Source organism: Panthera pardus, unplaced genomic scaffold, assembly GCF_024362965.1.
Source record: "Panthera pardus isolate Hobbes unplaced genomic scaffold, ASM2436296v1 HiC_scaffold_13, whole genome shotgun sequence".
Taxonomy (NCBI): Eukaryota; Metazoa; Chordata; class Mammalia; order Carnivora; family Felidae; genus Panthera; species Panthera pardus.
Genome location: NW_026526688.1, coordinates 99,051,797 through 99,072,417, shown reverse-complemented (window position 1 = coordinate 99,072,417; position 20,621 = coordinate 99,051,797). Strand labels below are relative to the sequence as shown.

Here is a 20,621-nt window from a genome sequence, read left to right as displayed (position 1 = left end):
TCCCATTGAATTAAATGAATCATGTAGTATTTGGTTTCAACTGAAGACAGAACATGTGAAACTATTGCCAAACATTTAAAATACATATTTGATTATTGACTTAAGCCATGGTTTTGATATTTTTATCCTGATGTTTTTCCTCTAATGAATGCTGTGCTCAAGTCCCATGTTTAATATCAAGTCCCAGAATATTCCTTTCCACACACCACCCTGATGCGGTGACAGCAAGTTGTCCCTCAGCACCGAGCCTGTCACTGCACTGAGAGCAAACTCCTACTCCACACACAGCCTCATCTCAGGCAGGAAAGGTGGAGTTTTCCTTTTCAGGGTCAAAGGAAGTGACAGGCCAGGCGTGATGGCTGTACTGGTCGTGGTGTGGATTTCAGCTTGGTTAATTTGCTTTCAATTTCAACTCCTCACTTGAGCCTACAGAAAATTAAGTGGTAGGTCTCAGCATCTTGTTTCACTCTGATGAAATAAAAATTGTTTGGAGTGTAAGATTAGACTTCTTTCCCCAGTGAATTTAGGTAGCACCTACATAATATAAACTAGGACATCATTTAGTGAAGTGTTATTTGAGTGACATTATAATAACCTATTAAGGGTAATGCACATTTGAATGAGCTTTTAGTTACTCTTTCATGTTTACTTATGACTTGTGTGGCGTTCAGTGTAGCATTTCTAAAGTAGTGATGAACATGGATTAAATTTTACATTCCAGCCTCCCAGCTGGGAGATTTTCTGAACAAAACATACCTAAGATGTCTGTCTGAGGCTCTTTTAATTTTATCATATTGAATGTGAAGTTATTGAATTATCATGCCATAGGATTTCATATCATAAAATTTACACATAATGGCATGACAGTCATAAAAGAACTAGGAAATCAATTGGGGGATGCTCAGGTGGCTCAGTTGGTGAAGCCTCCGACTTCGGCTCAGGTCATGATCTCATGGTGTGTGTGTTCAAGCCCCGTGTCAGGTTCTGTGCTGACAGCTCAGAGTCTGGAGCCTGCTTCGGATCCTTTGTCTCCCTCTCTCTCTGTCCCTCCCCTGCTCATACTCTGTTTCTTTCTCTCAAAGATGAATAAACATTAAAAAAAATGTTAATGAACAAGGAAATCAATAGGATTGGATTGGTTCCAAAAATCACTGAGATAGAAGACAACTTTGATCAATACACTTTCATATACCAGTAGTATACCTATTTCATTAAATATGCTGAACTTAGTACTCTAATAAAAATGTAAAAAAAACTTAGATAATTGTTAGGCATGGGTAAGGTGTAAGAATGGAAAATGAGCAAGATAATTCTTGCTCCCAAAAGCTCAGTTTAAAAGACACTAATCTGAGCAATATAAATGATCTTTGGTGACATGAAGAGATTTTTCAATGACCAATTTCTTTAATACACACATTTATTAAAGAAATCAGAGCAACAAAGTACGATTATTAAAATAATATTTTTTGGCAGAACTGTTAATTAAAAGGTGTATTGAAATGCAGTCTTTATGATATTATCATAATATCTTTGGAAGTCTTATATGTGATCTCTAAGTATTATTTTTGGTGCAATGCTTTGTCAGGGTTTATGCTATCTAGGTAACAGTATTACTTGAGGAGTTTAATTTTGGGGTGTCAGTCCCACATAGATTAAAAGACAATAATGTAAATATTTTGTCACTAAAAAACAAGTAATCAAGTACTATTTTCCTTGATACATCTTCTTTTACTGTTTTATAGTTTTGTGTACTTTATAGTGTCCATCTCACTAACAATTTAGATTTTAGTCATTTCTGGAAATGAATATTTATGATTGCATCTTTTAAGAAAAAGAAACAAATTCTTTGTAGACATTTTAACAACAGTAACTTTTGCTGATATGTATAGAGAATTTAGCTAGTTTCTTTACTTGTAATATATACCCACCATCTTTCTGCTCAATGATCAATAGTTTCAGTGGCATTGATAAAACAAACCTTCCCAGAATATTTTCCCTTACTGTAAATATGAAGAAACTTAAAAATTTAAAAAATGTGGATTAAATAGTACTTGTAGACAATCATGTATTAATTTCTTCAAAGTCATTTTCTTATATTTGTCAAATGCATATTTTGTTTGAAAGATCACTGTCTTCGTGCACAGATTAGAAGCTTTGGTCTAAGGCATATTCAGTCTGCATTCTGATTCTGGCTCTCTCCACAGGTCTCTGGAAGAATCACTGGGCTACAATTAGCAGGCTGACCTTGTTTTGCTTAGATAAATGAGTTACTATTTCAATGCCTTACTTTTGATTCTCTATAAAATAAAGGAGAGAGCCATGATGATATTTAATATTCCTCCTAAAATTTTAACACATCTACTTGCAAATAAGTGGATTTCTGAACTTTTAGTGAACTATGAACTCTACAACTTCCCAAAAGGAAAAGAAAAAAAGATTGTTTTTCATTCTTATTTACGAAGAACCATTTTATGTAGGTTGAAGGAAGGTTTTGAATTAAAAAAAATGTTTTATGTTTTCATCCTGATTCATTAATAACCACTTTATTTAGCTTGCAAGAAGTTATGAATTGAAGAAAAAAAAATTTAATTGTTGTTGATATAGTGACCTCAGTGAAATTATTGATTTAACTGGAGAATCAGTTCATAAAGGACCTTGCTATTTTAATCAATTCCTTAGCCTTGACCGTAACATATTATCTTCATAATACCATTTTGAATCAGTGAAATGGCATGTTTTGTAGTTATATCCCCACATATGTAATGATTTGATAATTGATACTGCTAATTAATGATTACCCGTTGATTATGTAGTTGTATGCTGATTTATTCACTTAAAAACTTAAAAATGAATCCCCAAGATATAATATTATTCTTGATGCACTGTACAATAAAATTATAGCCTGCATACTACAGAAAAAAAAATCAGAGGAAACCATTGTACTCATTTCATAGCAGCTCTTTACACAGTAAGTTTTTTTTGTTTGTTTGTTTTTAAGTACCTATTTATTCAGCAAGCTGAATTATCAAGGTCTCTTCCTTTATCATAAAGAAGTTTGGTGACAATACTTAAAGCCATATTTTTATATAAGTTTTAACTTTATTAAGCTACCAAAAGGCAGGCTATTTTTAAATTAATTGGTCATTAGCCCCCTTAATCTCAGTCATGTTTTTGTTTCTGAATATAATCATCCATTTACCAGGGTTTCGCTGCTAAGGATCAGGTGTCTCAACCAAGAAAGTCACTATTCTGAAGGACTTTAAATGGTTGAACAGAGGTGGTGTCAGAAGACAATACCTATGGTTCAACCATTAGCTGCAGCTGATGTTTTGTTATGAAGAAGTCAACCATAAAGTTACAACTGCCCTTGTAATTGTAGCAGGTGAAACCACATATGTTTCTGAAACACCAGCTATCTAAGCACAAAGGTCAGCATTTGATAGGCAGGCATAAAATATGCAAGTGCCTTATCTTCCTGGTGTAATGTTTCTTTAATCATTAAGGATAAATTTTCACAAACTTTCAGAATACATACCTTGAACATACCGCCTGGACTTAAATTATCGAAGCTGTTATAAGTTTTTGTTTTGTTTTTATTTTAAATATGGTTACTTGTGAAGGGAATTTTCTGAGTTCAAAATGTGGTCTTATTTTATTTTATTTTATTTTAATTTGTTTTACTTTATTATTTTATTTTATTTTCCTTCATTTTATTTTTCAAAATGAATATTTAATGCAATTATTTTGATTGTCTCAGGTTTAAACAAATGTAAGGATAAATGTAAACACTAAAGGGGCAAATACTAGCTTCTGTGCAGTAGTTCTTGGTTTGTCTTTTAAGAGAATGGAATGTATTTTTTAACATACACATGTTTTTGGGGTGCCTGGGTGGCTCAGATGGTTAAGCGACCAACTCTTTTTTTTTATTTAATTTTTTTTAGTGTTGATTTATTTTTGAAATAGAGAGACAGAGAGTGAGTGGGGGAGGGACAGAGACAGAGGGAGAGACAGAATCTGAAGCAGGCTCCAGGCTCCGAGCTGTCAGCACGAAGCCTGATGTGGGGCTCAAACCCATGAACAGCAAGATCATGACCTGAGCCAAAGTTGGACACTTAACTGACTGAGCCACCCAGGCGCATCAAGTGACCAGATCTTGATTTCAGCTCAGGTCCTGATCTCACAGTTCATGAGATTAAGCCCTGGCTGGAGCTCTGCAGTGACAGCTCAGAGCCTGCTTGGGATTCTCTCTCTCACTCTCTCTCTCTGTCCCTCTCTGTCTGTGTTCTCTCTCTCAAAACAAAACAATAAACTTTGGGGAAAAAAGATATAAGCATGTTTTTTAGCTTAGGAACAATATTTTAAAATCTCAGAATTTTAAAATAAAATAAACCACTAATAGTCACTGTCTACTATTAAAGTGATCTGGTTTGCACAGAAAGAAGTTTTTAAAAATTATAAAGTCTTCAATCTTGTTTCCCAATATCTTCTGTAAACTTTTAATTTTTGATTCCTGTGTTTTGTATAATAACATTTCAAAACAAATTTTATTGAATCTTAGTCCAAAGAAGGCAAGACTCTTAGGTTGGTGGCAGACCCAAGAGTGAGCCAAGCACGTGTTAGAGTTTGGAGTCATCAGAAGGATGGTAACTGCCAAGGGCAAGATGGCAGACAGCTCAAAGAATTATCCTAGGTGTGGGAGATAAACCTTTTGGAATCAAGATACCAACAGTGTGTTTTCCCAGGGATAACTATAAATGTTTCTATTTGTACATATTTCTATTATCAAACTCTACTTCTTCCCTGCAAGAGATGTGATCTGTCTTGTTTTCTTCTGTATTTCTAGTGACTAACATATGTCTGTTATGTGATAGGTTTTAAAATATAGAATGGATAAATACTGGAATCAGTGACCATCTCATAGGCAAGCAGGGTTCATAGTCCTGAAATTCTTGGTTGGTAGAAACATGCTACAAGGGATCAGGAAAAGTGAATGGATTGCAGGAAAAGACCTACCTGAGCTAAGGAGTTCATACCTCTCTTTCTACATAAATCATTACCCCAGGCTATTGAGAGAGCTTAGAAAAACCATGCCAAAAGCTTTTTAGGAATATCTAAGGTATTGTGGAATAGCAAAGAGATACTGGACAATTAAGAGAAATATCCATATTTCCACCCCCCAGCCTGAGAAAGAAATATGGAGGTCTTACCTTTTTGGTTAGCAAGCTGACACTGATTTTAGGAAAAACGATAGCCTGACTTATTAAATGGGTGCTATGTGATATCCAAAAAATAACCATTGCATATATCAGAATACAATGATGAAGTGTTCTAAATCTGTTTTTATAATTGGCTGATTATAGATATATTCAGAAATGTTTAATTTTGAACTCATTAATATTGAACTAAATTTATTCTTTCTAGTAAAATGGGAAAGGTCTTTCTTTACCTGCACTTGATCTTAGCCAAAAGGCCAAGAAGCGATAGGTCTTTCTTTACCTGAAATGATTGAGTTGGACAAAATTTCATAGAGCATGCATGATCAAAGACTTCTAGAGCTGTATATAGGAATCAGTAATACAGTCTTATTTCTTCTTAAAATTTGACAGAGAGAGATTTGTTGGCTGACCCAAGATTATATGGCTAGTTAGTTCATATGTAAGTGATTCAGATTCCAGATATAAATAATATGCACATTTATGAAAATGTATTTGTATAGCTGTGACATACTTTTCAAATATGATTCATTGTGTTTACTGAACATACACACCTACACATGAGAGAGACAGGTTTGTCTAACAGTAGAGAAAACTTATGTGCTAGCTCTGTGTCATTGGGTAATTAGTTAACCTCTTTAACTCTAATTTCTCTAATGAGAAGATAGTAGTATTTTCCTCAAAGGCTCTTTCGAAGATTTTTAAAAATGTGTGTGTGTGTGTGTGTGTGTGTGTGTACATGTATAATTTAAAACTATGTCTTTCACATATGTTAGTTATTTTGTAATAACTATTAAAATATAGAAAGGTGTTCAATTTATGCACTCACCATTTATAATGAGTGTAATGAGTAAGGTACCTTTCTGGAATACCCAACATGCTTCTAGTGCATGGTACTGTTTCCTGATGCATCTTTGATGTCATATTTAATTGGTGCCAATATGGATTATCCTTACTCTCAGTTTAGTGTTCTTCCCTAAATGCGCACACACACACACACACACACACACACACACACACACACTCATATACACTTACATAAACATACACTCATATATGCACATTCTCGCACAAATACACTTAGAAAACTCTCTCTCTCTCCCTCTCTCTCTCTCTCTCTCTCTCACACACACACACACACACACACAATCATACACAAGGTTGGCATCTTGGTTTACAATTAGATTCAGTCATAAAATTATAGATGAAAGACAATTTAGAATTGAAAAAAATTCTATTAAGCTAAAAAGTCAGAGTTAAGTTATGAGGTATTTTGGTTAGTAACCTCTTATTCTTCGTTTATTTTCCTACAGTATTTTGAGTACTGTGCACACATATAATGTGAAGATAATTATTAATTTCTAAAGAACATTGATGATTATGTTTTTGGATGACCATTGGGTCATTTATTCTTAAATTCACATTTTCAGGCTTTTGAAATACATATATGCATATGTATGTCAAAGCTCTTCCTACATGAAAACTTTGTACATATTCAATATGTTTCAGAGATGAACAGTAACTTGTATTTTTTGAATTTGGCTTTTAGGACCTGAAATTCTGATTTATTAAGTCAATTTCTCAAAGTCTCTCCCTAGCTCTACAGAACTCTGAGGTCTGTGGTCACAACTTGAAAACCAAGAATAACTTTTTCAAAAATATTTTTAAGCTTGATTTATTTATTTTGAGAGAGAGAGAGAGAGAGAGCACATTGCATCAGGGGAGGGGCAGAGAGGCGGAGGAGAGAATCCTAAGCAGGCTCCACGGTGCTGGTGTGGAGCTGGATGCAGGACTCAGACTCATGAACTGTGAGATCATGACCTGAACTGAAACCGTGAGTTGTTTGCTTAACCAACTGAGCCACCCAGGTGCCCCAAGATTAATTTCTTATTAACTACTTCCCTCTGGCCTAAGCATTTTGCTGGCTTCATTGAAGTCTAGTCATCATAAAATGCTCTAAGACATATAGTATTATCTCAGTTTTAAGATGAGGAGACTGAGACCCAGATAAATTAAGCACTCAGGTTTATCCAACTAACTAATAAGTTGGGGAGCCCGAATCTGAATTTCAGTTTTTCTAATTTGAAAATCCAGGTTATTTACAAATGTGCAAGGCAGTTGGACCTTGGCTGCAGTTGTACATACTGTGGACCTTTTCTTTAAAGGAAGTGGTATAGAGAATGATGTGAGCCCAAACTAGAAGTGCCACATTTCTAACCACTGAGGCTGCCTGTTTCAACAATACCCTGGACTAATTTGAGCCATTTGTTATGATCAAAACTCTCCTATTAAAAGGTGCGACTAGAGGCATAATAATTCTCTACTACTTAATTTGTATATTGTTTCTTGGGGAGGGAGTTATTTTTATCATTTGCTCATCCATTTATTCATCTAGCTCTGCTCTATTACCCATTCATTCCTTTTCGGAGAATAAGGACAGTCTCCGTCTACCCCATCTCTACCTCTTCCCAGAAAAAAAAAATTCAAAATTCTTTTGCTCTCTTCTCTCTCTTCATATTCGTCTCCATCACTCTTAGATCTGATGGAGTTTTTACCGTGGAACTATAAAAGATGACATTTCATCCCATGAGAAAAATGCCTTGGTTATATCCGAGCTAAATGGATGGATGGATTTTTCTCCATGACTTAATTTTGTGACCCAACTGGGGAAACTTGCAGTTTTATTAGCAGCTGTCTTCCCTTACTTATCAGATATTCAGCTTTTAGCACCTAGCTCAAAAGAGAAAACACATGGTTTGAAGCTATTATTTAGACTTCACAAGTCTTTGCTTCTAAACAATTTTTTCCTAGAGAGGGAAACAAATAACTCTGACTAGGATCTTTCAAACAAAGCTGTTAATATTTGCCATCTACATAAACACGACATCAGAAAGGAATGATTATTTAGCTTTAGTCACATTAAAAAGTGCTGGCAGTAGTGGAAAGGGAAAGAAAAGAAGATGAGTGTATTTTTCTTCCCCACAGGTTGGGAGTTGATTTTAAAGGGGAAAGTGCTGAGGGTTTCTTAAAACAAAATGTGAACTTCTTTGTTTCCCCCAGACATTGCCAATATATAAACATTTCAGGAAGAAATTCTACACCTCATTTGTGTCAGGCGACATTTCATGGTTGAATGGCAGACGGTCCAAAGTCTGGGCAGTTCTTCAGTGGTGCACAAATCGGGATTAAATCAGCAGTTGATCAGTGGGCCTTTTCTAGTATAAACTCCAAGGCAACCCTTTGAAATGAGTTTTACTTGGATTTTATATTTTTTATAAGGATTTCATAGCTTTCTCTAGGGTATTTTCGTTGTTTGGATGTTCTATATAAAAATTCTGTTCTTTTTGGAAGGCCTACCTAGCTAGTGGGCTCTTAGTATACATTTTAATTAGCACCTTGCAGACATGTGGGGCTTTCATGCGCTATTTATTTCTCTCCTTGTAGGTTGAAATAACGCTTCAAGATATTAATGATAATCCACCAGTATTTCCAACAGACATGCTGGACCTTACTGTGGAGGAGAACATCGGAGACGGCTCTAAGATTATGCAACTGACAGCCATGGATGCTGATGAGGTAACTCAGAGCCTGAATTCATTTTGAAATCTAATATCCCAGTGACCTACCAAGTTTCTACTATATATTGACCACTTTTTTAAAGTTTTTTTTAATGTTTATTTATTTTTGAGAGAGAGAGACAGAGCGTGAGCAGAGGAGGGGCAGAGAGCTGTCAGCACAGAGCCCAACACGGGGCTCGAACTCACGACCTGTGAGATCATGACCTGAGCCAAAAACAGATACTTAACCGACTGAGCCACCCAGGCGCCCCTATTGACCATTTTTAATACCTAATAATTAAGGTTAAGCATCGTGTACTCTTTTTCAAAGAATATTAATTGTTGCAATGTGATATAAGAAGGCTAAGATAGAGACTACCAGGAGGTAATTTTCCTTTCATCAGTAATTCATTTTTCAGTTAGTTGCTGGTTGCACTTTAGATTTCTTAGCCAAATTATTTTAATTTCACAAATAGTAAAAATATCAAACAGCCATATTTTTTATGCCTTTATCATTCCAATTTGCTATCCTAGCAGCTAAGGATTGAACTTTTATTTGTATTTGGCAAAAAGCTGATTATTTAAAATTAAAACATTTAAAAAACACTATTATGTAGTGTTTCACTTAATTTGCATATATCTCTAAAACAAAATATACGATTTAATAATAGCCTTATACATTTTAAAGAAATTATCTAGGCAAGCTAACGATTTTTCAAATCTGTTAATAAACAGAAATTTCTTATCTAGTAGTAAATGTAAAATTTGGGAACACAATTTAGATTACTGTCTTCTATATTTATATTTCAAGTTTAGCTAGTTAATTACCATGCTCCAAATGGCATAACAACTTATAAAATTTGTAATTTATCTTTTTCCTGTGAAAAAAACCCATTGCTTGCTTTCTCCTTCTTGCTAGGTAAAGAAATTGATTAATGTGATGGTGTTGTGGAAAGAGAGATAACCTTCCCAGACACCAGTATCACCTTTCACCTTGAGCTAACCCCAACACAAACCAGAGTATTCAATTTTTTTTTGCCCTCAATTAAACTTCAGAAGTATCTTCAAACTTGATTTTTGATCTAAGAGTAAGATCTCCATAAATTTATTTCTTTAACTTTAAAAGGTTAATAAATAAAAAAGAGACTAATTTAACAGCTAATAGAGAAATGTAATGATGTAGTTTCTTTATAAATTTTGCCAAAATCTAAGGAAAAGTAAGCAAAAAAAAAAAAGCATAAATATTTAGATAATTGTAGTTTTCTATTTAAAAAGATTTGGTGTTTTAAGTTCAGTATATTCTACTCAATTTTATAAAATGTTAAACAACAAAAACTCAACAAGTAAAATTAGAATTAAATTGGCTTCATTCAATGATTCATGAATCAGGCAGTGTCTCATCTAGCAAGAGAAAGGAACTCCAACAAGCTGTAGAAAAGAAAAAGTTTTTAAAGGCTGAATGGGGTGGAAAAATGAAATTCTTAGCAATGGATGCATTGTTTTGAGCAAGGTCACCTTCCTAAAGGGAACAGAGGGATCTATTGCTCCTATTACCTCACCAGTGAGGTCCAAGGAGAATGACTAGGTAATTCCATTTGGACTTGGTAAAAGTTACATTTCTAGGGAAGTTGAAACTGCAGTTAGATTAAGTATTACAGTCTCAGTTCATTGCCATGAGATTTAGCATAAGCAACTCCATTTTGGGACAGCTGTCTCCTTTCTACCAATTCCTTTCTTTTGATTCGACTCTCAGTTAACTGCAAAATATGATCAAAATTTAAGGCATCAGCACCACTCACAGATCCCACTCAGTTGTTCCTACAGCTTTTGTCAGTCCTCTGTGTGGCATTCATAGGTCATGACACTTTTTTTTTTTTTTTTGCTTAATCTCTGTGAAGCCCATGACTTCAGGTTATAATTTTAAGTTGTTCATTCTCTTCATTCCTTTTCTGATGTTCCAGTCTTACTTAGAGAGATCATTTGCTTGGTTACTAGCAGTGCCAAACATGCATTTAAAACTCTTCAGAGAATACAATGTGCCAGGGAGATTACTATGATTATTACATGCAAGATAATTTCTAATGTTTAGAAATTACTTCATAGCTTGGTCCCCAAAACCAAGCCAATCAAAATTAAATAAGTAAAAGAAAGACCCTGCTGAAGGAGGGAGTCACCTTTCTAAGAGGCAAGTGTCTTGCTCAGTGATTTTATGTAACTGAGTTTCCATTTCTCCAAAAGTGTGCAGCAGATGATATTAGCCACAGCACAGACTTTGCTCAGCTAAAAAATATTCAAGGGACCAACTTTGTTCAGAGAGTCTAAGGACTTTTGTTGGGCAGCTATTGTCTTTGCAGACTGTATAGTACTTTCAAGAGTCAGGGAAAGGTTTCTAATCACAGCCTTATTTATATTTGCTCCCAAGCATTTGGGAGCAAAATGGTTTGCTCCCAACCATTCTGTATAGTACTTTCAAGAGTCAGGGAAAGGTTTCTAATCACAGCCTTATTTATATTTGCTCCCAACCAGGGAAGTATGGCCCTGCAAAAAGAAGTGAATCCTGAATCATTAATTCTTTCTGGTAGTTCCTTTCCAGCTCAACAGTATAAATCTAGGGGAGCTGACCAGTGAAGTGTCTTTGTGGATAGTTAGGAACACAGTTAGATAACCTAAGAGTCATTGCCTGGCTATGCACCAGCTACTTAGGCATTCATAGGTCCAAGGAGAATGATTTTCCACCATAGAGAAAAGACAGATATTATAGGGGCATAAACCATTCTTGATAAGGTGACATTGTTAATGGACAATAATGGACACAGAGGAGCTTTTAATGACAAATCCAGCAGCCTAAGAGGCAAAGTCTCCCTTCCTTAGCAATGGCCTGTGAAATACTGATGATGGCATTATTTTTCTAGGCTAATGTCAGATTAAATGAAAGAAAAAAAGAGAGTTTTATGTTTAGTTGGAATGTGAAGTCTTGATCTGGCATCTTGGGAAGAAGCCATCTACCTTGATGTTGGCTATTTCTCTTCCTAGTCAATTTGACTTTGGAGGTCTCCTGCATTTGCGCAAGACCAGTTGTCAAGTGGAGTTTTCTTTAATGTGAGTTATTTATCTGCAAGTCCCTGGAGTGTGGCTGCCATCTGGGTAGTGAGAAGGACCTGATACAGTCTTTCCCAAGGAGTTTGAAGGGAAGTCTCATTTCTTAACAAGTCTAAATCAGAAGGATGAGAGAGAATTGGAAATGTTACTTTGGTAAATTGTAGCCAGATATTTGAGGAAGCTACAATGCAGGATCTAGTATTTACATGTGTATAACAAAACCTCAAACACAATTAATAGTCTAGAATCTAATCCAATAGAATCTAGAATCCAATATCTACAAAAATGCAAACATATTTTTCTTTCTACAGTTACTCCCATTTTTAAAAGATAATTGAAGTAAAACTAATTTGTTTGCATATTTACATAAGTGCATTATTTATGATTATTTACATAAGTGCAACCAAAATAGCGGTTGCCCATATAAGCTATTCTTTTTAAAATTTATTTATTTATTTTGAGAGAGAGAGAGAGAGTTCACACCAGTTGGGGAGGGGCAGAGAGAGAGAGAGAGAGAGAGAGAGAGAGAGAGAGAAATAATCCCAAGCAGGTCAACGCAGAGCCCAATGCAGGGCTCAAACTCACAAACCATGAGATCATGACCCAAGCCAAAATCAAGAGTCAGATACTTAACCAACTGAGCCACACAGGTGCTCTGACCATATAAGATCTTTTTTAAGATTAATTTGCTGAAACCTTGGAAGCAAGGTACAAAGATAATTTTCCAAGGGGATATCTTGACTCCATAAAGTCAACCTAGTTCCTTAAAACTGATCATATCTGAATCTACACACATCTCTCTCAAATATGACATTCTAGTAAAAGCCTTGACTAGACTATTTCCTATTATGACTATTTCCAATTATGTCCTGTTAAAAGAGAATGGATCCTCATTGAATTTATGCAAACAAATAACAATATTGCATGAAACAATTATATTGCCAGAAAAATAGTTTCTGAATTCTGGAGAGATCAGGTAGGGAGAAAAAGCAGACGTTTCATCTTTATTTACAAAGGTATACTTTACCAATCTGCTCTAGGCCATAGTAAAAAAGAAAAGCAAAATAAGAAAATTAAAGAAAAGAAAAAAGTTTTCTTATATCTATTAAAACAAAACACTAAAGAACTGGCAATGTTTTAAACAAAAGTCATGAAGAATTATGATCATCCTCCTTAGTTCATTCAGTTCCATGTAATTAATACTTGTTCTAATTGAATCTAGTTTTTTTTTTCATTAGCTCTGGAAATTCTTACCCATTTTTTTTTATTTTAAATTTATCAGAAATCAGTATTTTAGAATACTTTCCACAAGTCTTCTTAAAAATTAAACACTTTTGCCAAAGCATCAGAATGAAATAACTGTCTATAAATCACAAAAGACTTAAAAATGGCTGTGATTAAAATCTGGTGAGAGGTCACTACAATGTAATTCACAAAGAAATATGCTTATTTCTATGTGTAAAATATTAAATGTAATTTTAATATAATAACTAGCATTATGACTGAAAACATTCCAAGACATATTATATTTCCAGGAATTTTATATTATTTCTGGAACACTTATAACATATATCTATACAAATATAGCATTAAAAATTCTTTAGTATTATTTCTTATTTGACAATAATTTAACATATCAATTAAACTTAATTACTTTAATATATTTTTATAAGGAGAGAGATTGTATCTTTTGAGATATTTCAGGGACCCTCTTGAAAATCCCAAAGTAATTCAAGGCCAAAAAGACTTTGTTTAGAATTTTATTTCGGGGAAGTTTGTCAAAAAATATCAAAAAGGTTTTAAGATACTTGGGCAATTAAGACTATGTGTCACTATGAAATAATATTCAGTTATTTATTTAACCAGTGACAATTGAAGACTTCATAAGCAAATATAGAAGACCTCATGGTTCTGAAAAAAATTTAATTCTTTTAATATTGAGAGTCCTAGGTTTCAGTAACCAAAAACTTGATAAAAACAACATGGGAAATTATTTTGACAGAACATAGAATTCTTGTTTTTTTTAGGCATGTTACTTTGAACAGTAAGGAAAATTCTTTTTATAATCACTTATCAAGAATAGACCACTGGACCAAGAAAATTTTGTCTTTTTAACAGACAGGAAACAAAATTCTTTTTTTTAAAGTTTATTTATTTATTTTGAGAGATACAGCACAAGTGGGGGATGGGGCAGAGAGAGAGGGAGATAGAGAATCCTAAGCAGTCTCCTCACTGTCAGTGAGCCCAACAGGGAGCTTGAACTCATGAAACTGTGAGATCATGACCTGAGCTGAAACCAAGAATTAGATGCTTAACGAACTGAGTCACCCAGGTGCCCCCAGAAAACAAAATTCTAATTTTGCACCAGCTTACTTTTGATATTAGAACTCAGTTGCTTAATTAAATTCATTCCAATCTTAACCAGTGTTGATCACACATGAAATTCCTTTCTCTTGTTTTTAGTAGTTTTAGTTACATATATTAGAATTTATAATGCTTAGAAGTCTTTGATTTCTAATGAAAACTAAGAAGTAAGCAATTATAAACTGTCTTTTAGATTAGCATTCTATGGTTTAGCAGATTTACACTTTTTATAATTTCTAGAAACATGTACTTCCTCAGAAAATTTCTCAACACAGCATAAACATGTTCACTAATAGACCTAATTATCTTTAGTTTCTCTGTAAAAGGAAGCTGAAAGTGGATAAGCTCATGTTCAATAACTAATGTTTTAGTATTTTGCCTTATTTGGAAATGATCTGGATATTCAACGAATATAACTTGACTCATCATTTAACTTAACCAAGTAAAACTTTAAGGTTTCAGGTTACCAAAACGATTTGAGGAAACTAAAAAAATTACCTAAAACTTTTTATACTACTTATATCTATTTTATTTACCGTTTCTTAACAATTACATTTAGATTACTGATGAAAATTTCATCATGACAAGTTATTTTTACTGCTGACAAATTTTATAAGGCAGATAACATGACCTTATTTGATTAATAAATCCAAGTAAAATAAAATTTGCATGACTGTATTATATTCAATGTTGAAAAGTCTAAGGACCTGTATATTTTAATTAACCAACAAACTTGAATTAGCTTTATTACTGAATATTTTCCTAGATCACATGGATTTGAAAAGCATTTGAGTCAGTTTTCATTGTATTTTTGAATTCTTTATGAATATTAAATTTGTATAAGCACATATTTGCTTAAGTCAAAGAAATATAGCTTTGTTCACAAACTAATTTTAATAATACTATCTGGAGGTAAAGGTGGTGGAATTCTCTACTCCCAGATGGTATTATTAAAATTAAGTTTAATATATATTATACATATATACTCACATAAATATAGAGAAAAAGACACATTATAGCTTCTATATACTTAAAATTTCCTATTAGTTCAAAATCTAAATGACCTTCTCCCCCTTTTTTATTCTGATAAGAATTACCTCCCCAAAGTTTATACATTAACACTTACATGTCAAAGGCACAGTGAAAATGAGAGTTTAAGATAAATAGGGGATTCTTTGGGATGGGTAAAAAAGAGTAAGTGAACGTTCAACTGTCTCTAGAGCTACATTTTTAGTTCTGCAAAGATTTGTGAGATAAGGACAGTTGCTCTCAATTCTTCAAAGAATTGGATTGCAACTTAAATGACATCATAGGTTGATTTACCCATAAATTCTTTTACAAGGGCTTTAGAAGGGTTTTCTTTCCTTCTGGATTCATAGTTTTATTTTAGTGTAGGGGAGAAGGCCTAAAAAAAGTTCTTTCAGGCCCTACAATTTGGCCAATTTCTGACCACAGAACTACTTTGTAGTTTTTAGCTGGAACAAACAGTAAATATTTCTGGCAGTATTGAATAACCCCTGGGAATGAAGAGGCATCCCCGAAGAGGATGCATAAGATATTTTGTTTTCCTCCTTATACTGGGCACTACAGACAGAGATCTGGGAGAGCTGACTCTGGCAAGAATTCTTACCCTTAGCTGGCTTCCGCCAGTTTTTCCAGGATCCATCTGTAGCATTTTACCAGAATTTGGCAAGGTTTTTCATTATTTTAATTTAGGTTTTCCCTTGGCTGTTTAAGAGAAAAACAGCAGTTTACCAGAAAATCCCTCAGAGTTCCATCAACTTTGGGAGATCCCCATTAGCAAAGAGCCCTCCTTCAAGAGTAGACATGTGGTGTCTTTAGGGTCATTAACTTGGCATACTTTTGCTTTTGCTTGAGGGAATTCAGACACAGGATTACTAGAATGAGTACTCAAATAAAGGAGAATAGAGGGAAGCAGTGAGACTTACATCAACCTTATTTTTGTTGTTGTCGCTTTGTTTTGTTTTTAGGTACCTTTTGTATCTTGAATTTTTCATTAACCTTTTGCAACAAATCTTTTAATGAAGCTATTTTGGAATTTGGAGACTTTTGGAGGTTTTTTGTATGCCAATTAAATAGGTATTCCATTCTGTTTCTTTGATTTGGGAGTCTTAGCTTTTAAACACACTTCTTAAATGATCTTACCTAATTGGAACATTCCTCATAATGGCCACTGTAATTCTAGGTTATAATTACTTTGAGGGCTGGCAGCAGTTTGCCGGGACCCTAGCTGCAAAGGGGGTTTAACCCACATTTTTTTGTCCAGCCATATCTAGCTGGCTAATTGGGTGTGACCCACTTATCTGCCCCACCATATCTTGGGGCTCCCAGAGTGACAGATACCAAGCCAAGTTCTCAGAACACAAAACAAGCTTAAGAGGATTTTGCTATTTTTGTAGATGGTTATTTCTTCCAGGATCATAGTTCTTAGACATAAAATAAACAGGTGTGCCAGAAAGTAGCAGAAACTCTTTAGATTTTAGACATCCCACTTTATTATAATTACTTTTTTCAGCTAAGCTTTTGGGTCTCTCGGAGCCAAACTAATACCTAAAGGGGATGTGGCTCTGGGTTGGTGACTGTGCAGTGTTTTACAGTGTACCTCATTGCATGGAAATTTGCTTGAGATTAGCAGATGGCTTAGTGTCCTTCTAACTCATTCCATGACCAACTTATTCTAACAGAAGAGTCTTTGATTTAGGTGGTAAGCATATACAATAAATAGCTTTTAAGTGCTTGACCCATGCCCACCAATTTTTGCAGCTTTTTGGCCTCTGAGATCCCTGTTAACAATAACTTTTATCTACACAAAACAAGACAAACATGTGCCTCCTAACATGCCAGCAGCAATCAGATGTTACTGCAGACTGGCCAAGAGAAGGCCAGGAAATTATTAGCAAATGTATTGTTTTAGGCAAGGTCACCTTCCTGAGGGGAGCAGAAAGGGTCTATTGGGTGGATTATCTCACTAGCCCTGACCAGGTAATTCCATGTTGACTGGTTAAAAGTTAAATTCCTCAAGGAGTTGAAACTGCAAATAGATTAAGTATTAAGTCTTGGTTTGTTAACATAGGGCTTAGCACAAGGGACTCTATTTTGGGCCTGCTATATCCTTTTTAACAATTAAGAATTTTTCTTTCCTAATTCCAGCTACCTTAAAAGTTATGTGACTGTATTATTATTTATAGCTATGATATATCAGCTATTATTTAGTAAATACTTCATTTTCTTAAAACTCTTCATTGATAATATATATTTGGCTAGCTCAATTCATAAAATTTGATTAACTTTTATTTAGAAAAGTAGTAAACCTATGATCCAGCAATTGCACTAGTAGCTATTTACCCAAAGAATACAAAAAGACTAATTCAAAGGGATACATGCCCCCCAATGTTTATAGCAGCATTATCAACAATAGTCAAATTATGGAAAGACCCCAAATGTCCATCAACTGATGAATGGACAAAGAAGATGTGTGTGTGTGTGTGTGTGTACATACATACACAATGGAATATTACCCAGCCATAAAAAGAATGAAACCTTGCCATTTGCAATGACATAGGTAGAGCAAGAGAGTATTATACTAAGCAAAATAAGTCAGTCAGAGAAAGACAAACACCATATGATTTCAGTTATATGTGGAATTAAGAAACAAACAAAAAATAATCATAGGGAAAAACAAGAGGAAGGAAAACCAAGAAACAGACTCTTAGCTATAGAGAACAAACTGATGGCTACCAGAGGGGAGGTAGGTGGGAGGATGGGTTAAACAGGTGATGGGAATTTAGGAGGCACGTATTGTGATTAGCACTGGGTATTCTGTGGAAGTGTTGAATCACTGAATTGTACACCTGAAACTAATATTACACTGTATGTTAACTAACTGGAATTTAAATAAAAACCAAAAAAGAAAAAAAATATGTGAAGAATCAAACAAAATAAAAAAGAAAAAGAAAAACATTAAAAAAAAAAAGCACCCGTGGGGTGCCTGTTGTCTCAGTAGGTTAAATGTCAGACCTCGGCTCAGGTCATGATCTCATGGTTCGTGGGTTTGAGCTCTGCGTCTTGCTCTGTGCTGACAGTTCAGAGCCTGGAGCCTGCTTCAGATTCTATGTCTCCCTCTCTCTCCCTGACTCGCCCTCTGTCTCTGTCTCTCAAAAGTGAATAAACATTAATAAATTTTTTAAGACAATTCACATTAAATAATTGTAACTGTAATGACTCTTATTGGTTATTCTTTCAATAGGAATGAGATAAACTTCCTATATTTTAAGTGGTTTATTCAAAGAGTGAAGCAATAATCATGTTAATTATGATAAAAAATATTCTAATGGGATATGCTATTCTCTTAAGAACTGATTATTTGAAAGAGACAACAATACTATGATGTTCATAGTATTATAATTTTATATGCCCCTCTGTTTTTTCAAGTTATGACAAATAAGGTTTACTACAAATAAAGTGCTGCCTGCCTGTTTATTTTTCTCCATCTAGCTTTGCTGTGTGTGCACGTGCATGCATACTTGCCTTCAAGTTTATCTTTTGAGATGTTTATATTTACAGTGAGATCTGAGGAAAGCTGGGAAGGTCCTTATGTCTTTAGGTATTTATGTCAAAATTATTTTAATGCACTTTGTTTTATTCTATTGAGCTTATTTTTTAAGTAAAAAAAAATGTAAGTAACTATGTAGGTGTTATCACTTAGACATCCTAGTATTAAAAGCTACTGAAATGTAAAATGATGATATCTAGGATAAGTAAGAAGTGCATTTGGGGTGAGGCAAGGTGTGGAGTTAAAGGGACAGGAAAGTGTAAGGTTGTACAGAAAAGGGAAATGGAGGTTGAGTTTTATGCCTGAAGGCATAAAAATCACCAAGTACTTTGTAATCAAATCTCTTGATGGGGGCGGGGGGAGGGAAAGGCAGGAGAAGATGGGAGGGAGGAAGGAGGTTTACCTACAACTTTAAAAGAAAGGAAGATATTTCTGTAAAACTGCTCTTGGACTATTATGTTTTTAAGGATTAAGCTCATGAGGTTGCTTTCCTTCTTGAATATGTTTTTTCTTAAAAATTTTTAGGAGCCTTTAAATGATTGCTGACTCTGTCAACTCATGACATGAGGAATCAAAATTTCTTTGGCCCTATGCCAGCTGGAATGGATACCTCAGCTTTCTATGGCATTCAGGATCTGGTTGTTTCCTTTTTTGAGTGGCTTGCAAAAAATTAATATTAATGCTTTTAGATAAACCTTCATTCTATTTTCTACTCTATCCTCAGCTTTTTACCTCTTAGTTGAATTTGAAAAAATATATATATATATATTTGAAGTGTTTTCTCTCACCAAATCATGGCTGTTTTTTTCTTCCTCTAGTATGAATAGAATTCAATATTTAATGCAAGGGATTTCTTTTAGTTAGCTTTGCAGTCAGCATTAAATTATTGCACAATTATCCAGTGAATTGGTTTTAAAAGATCAATAGAATTATTTAAAACACTAATATTATGTAAGTTATTAGCAAACTATGTGTCAATAAATTATTATTTATACACAATTCCTTAATGACTAAATCAAACATCTAAGTATTAGTATGTTAGAGAAACTCTAGTCGGGCACTGGAGAATAATGCCTGGGTAAAGGAATCAGTTTTAGGAAGCAACATGTACATGTTGAACTTAATTTAAATATCATTTGAAACATATGTTGGACCAAGATACACATCTTTCAGAAGCACATGACTTTGTCAGTCTCTTGTTTCCTTTTATAAACAGAATTATTATGCTTGTAATGGGCCAGGATACTCAAGCTTTGTTTCAGAGTACCATACTTGTTTTTGAAAATACTACTTAAGGTTGTAAAATGCATTTGCAATTTATAGCTATTTACTTTTAGAATTCCTTCCACGTGCTTTTGTCTCTGTGGTTCCTCAGGAGAGTAGCATGTTTTCAACCAGCATTATTTCCACTGCACAGCAACTGAAATACGATATTTGTTTCTTGTGGTATTGCTGATACTGCATATTTTAGATATTAAATAAATAGACTTTTCAAAAGACCTAATTAAGTCATTACTCTTGGCCAGACATTTTCAGACATTCACTAGAGCTATTAATTCACTGCATCAGCTGATTTTGAATATAAAAAGATTGTTGTATCAACATATTTTGATGCCTTTGTTTCTGTTCATAAGAATTATCTTAACTTTAGGAGTATTAATTATGACTGTCACTATGTAGACAGGACATATCTAAATTTCAAACCATTTGTGTAATAGCTTTAAGTTGTTTTTTTTTTTCTTTGCTTTCCCCTAATTTCCAAACACTTACCATTTTAATAGGTAAGAATTGAATGTGGCTGTTTTCATACCTGGA

General features: G+C 34.2%; 1 protein-coding gene across 1 annotated transcript in view; it reads left to right on the top strand.

The window, feature by feature from the left end:
• Window positions 1-20,621, top strand: part of FAT4 (FAT atypical cadherin 4) — a 180,560-nt gene that overhangs the window by 67,434 nt on the left and 92,505 nt on the right. The window contains exon 2 of the mRNA XM_019419174.2: window positions 8,658-8,789. Coding sequence (XP_019274719.1) covers window positions 8,658-8,789 — 132 coding nt within the window. The remainder of the gene's footprint in view (window positions 1-8,657; window positions 8,790-20,621) is intronic.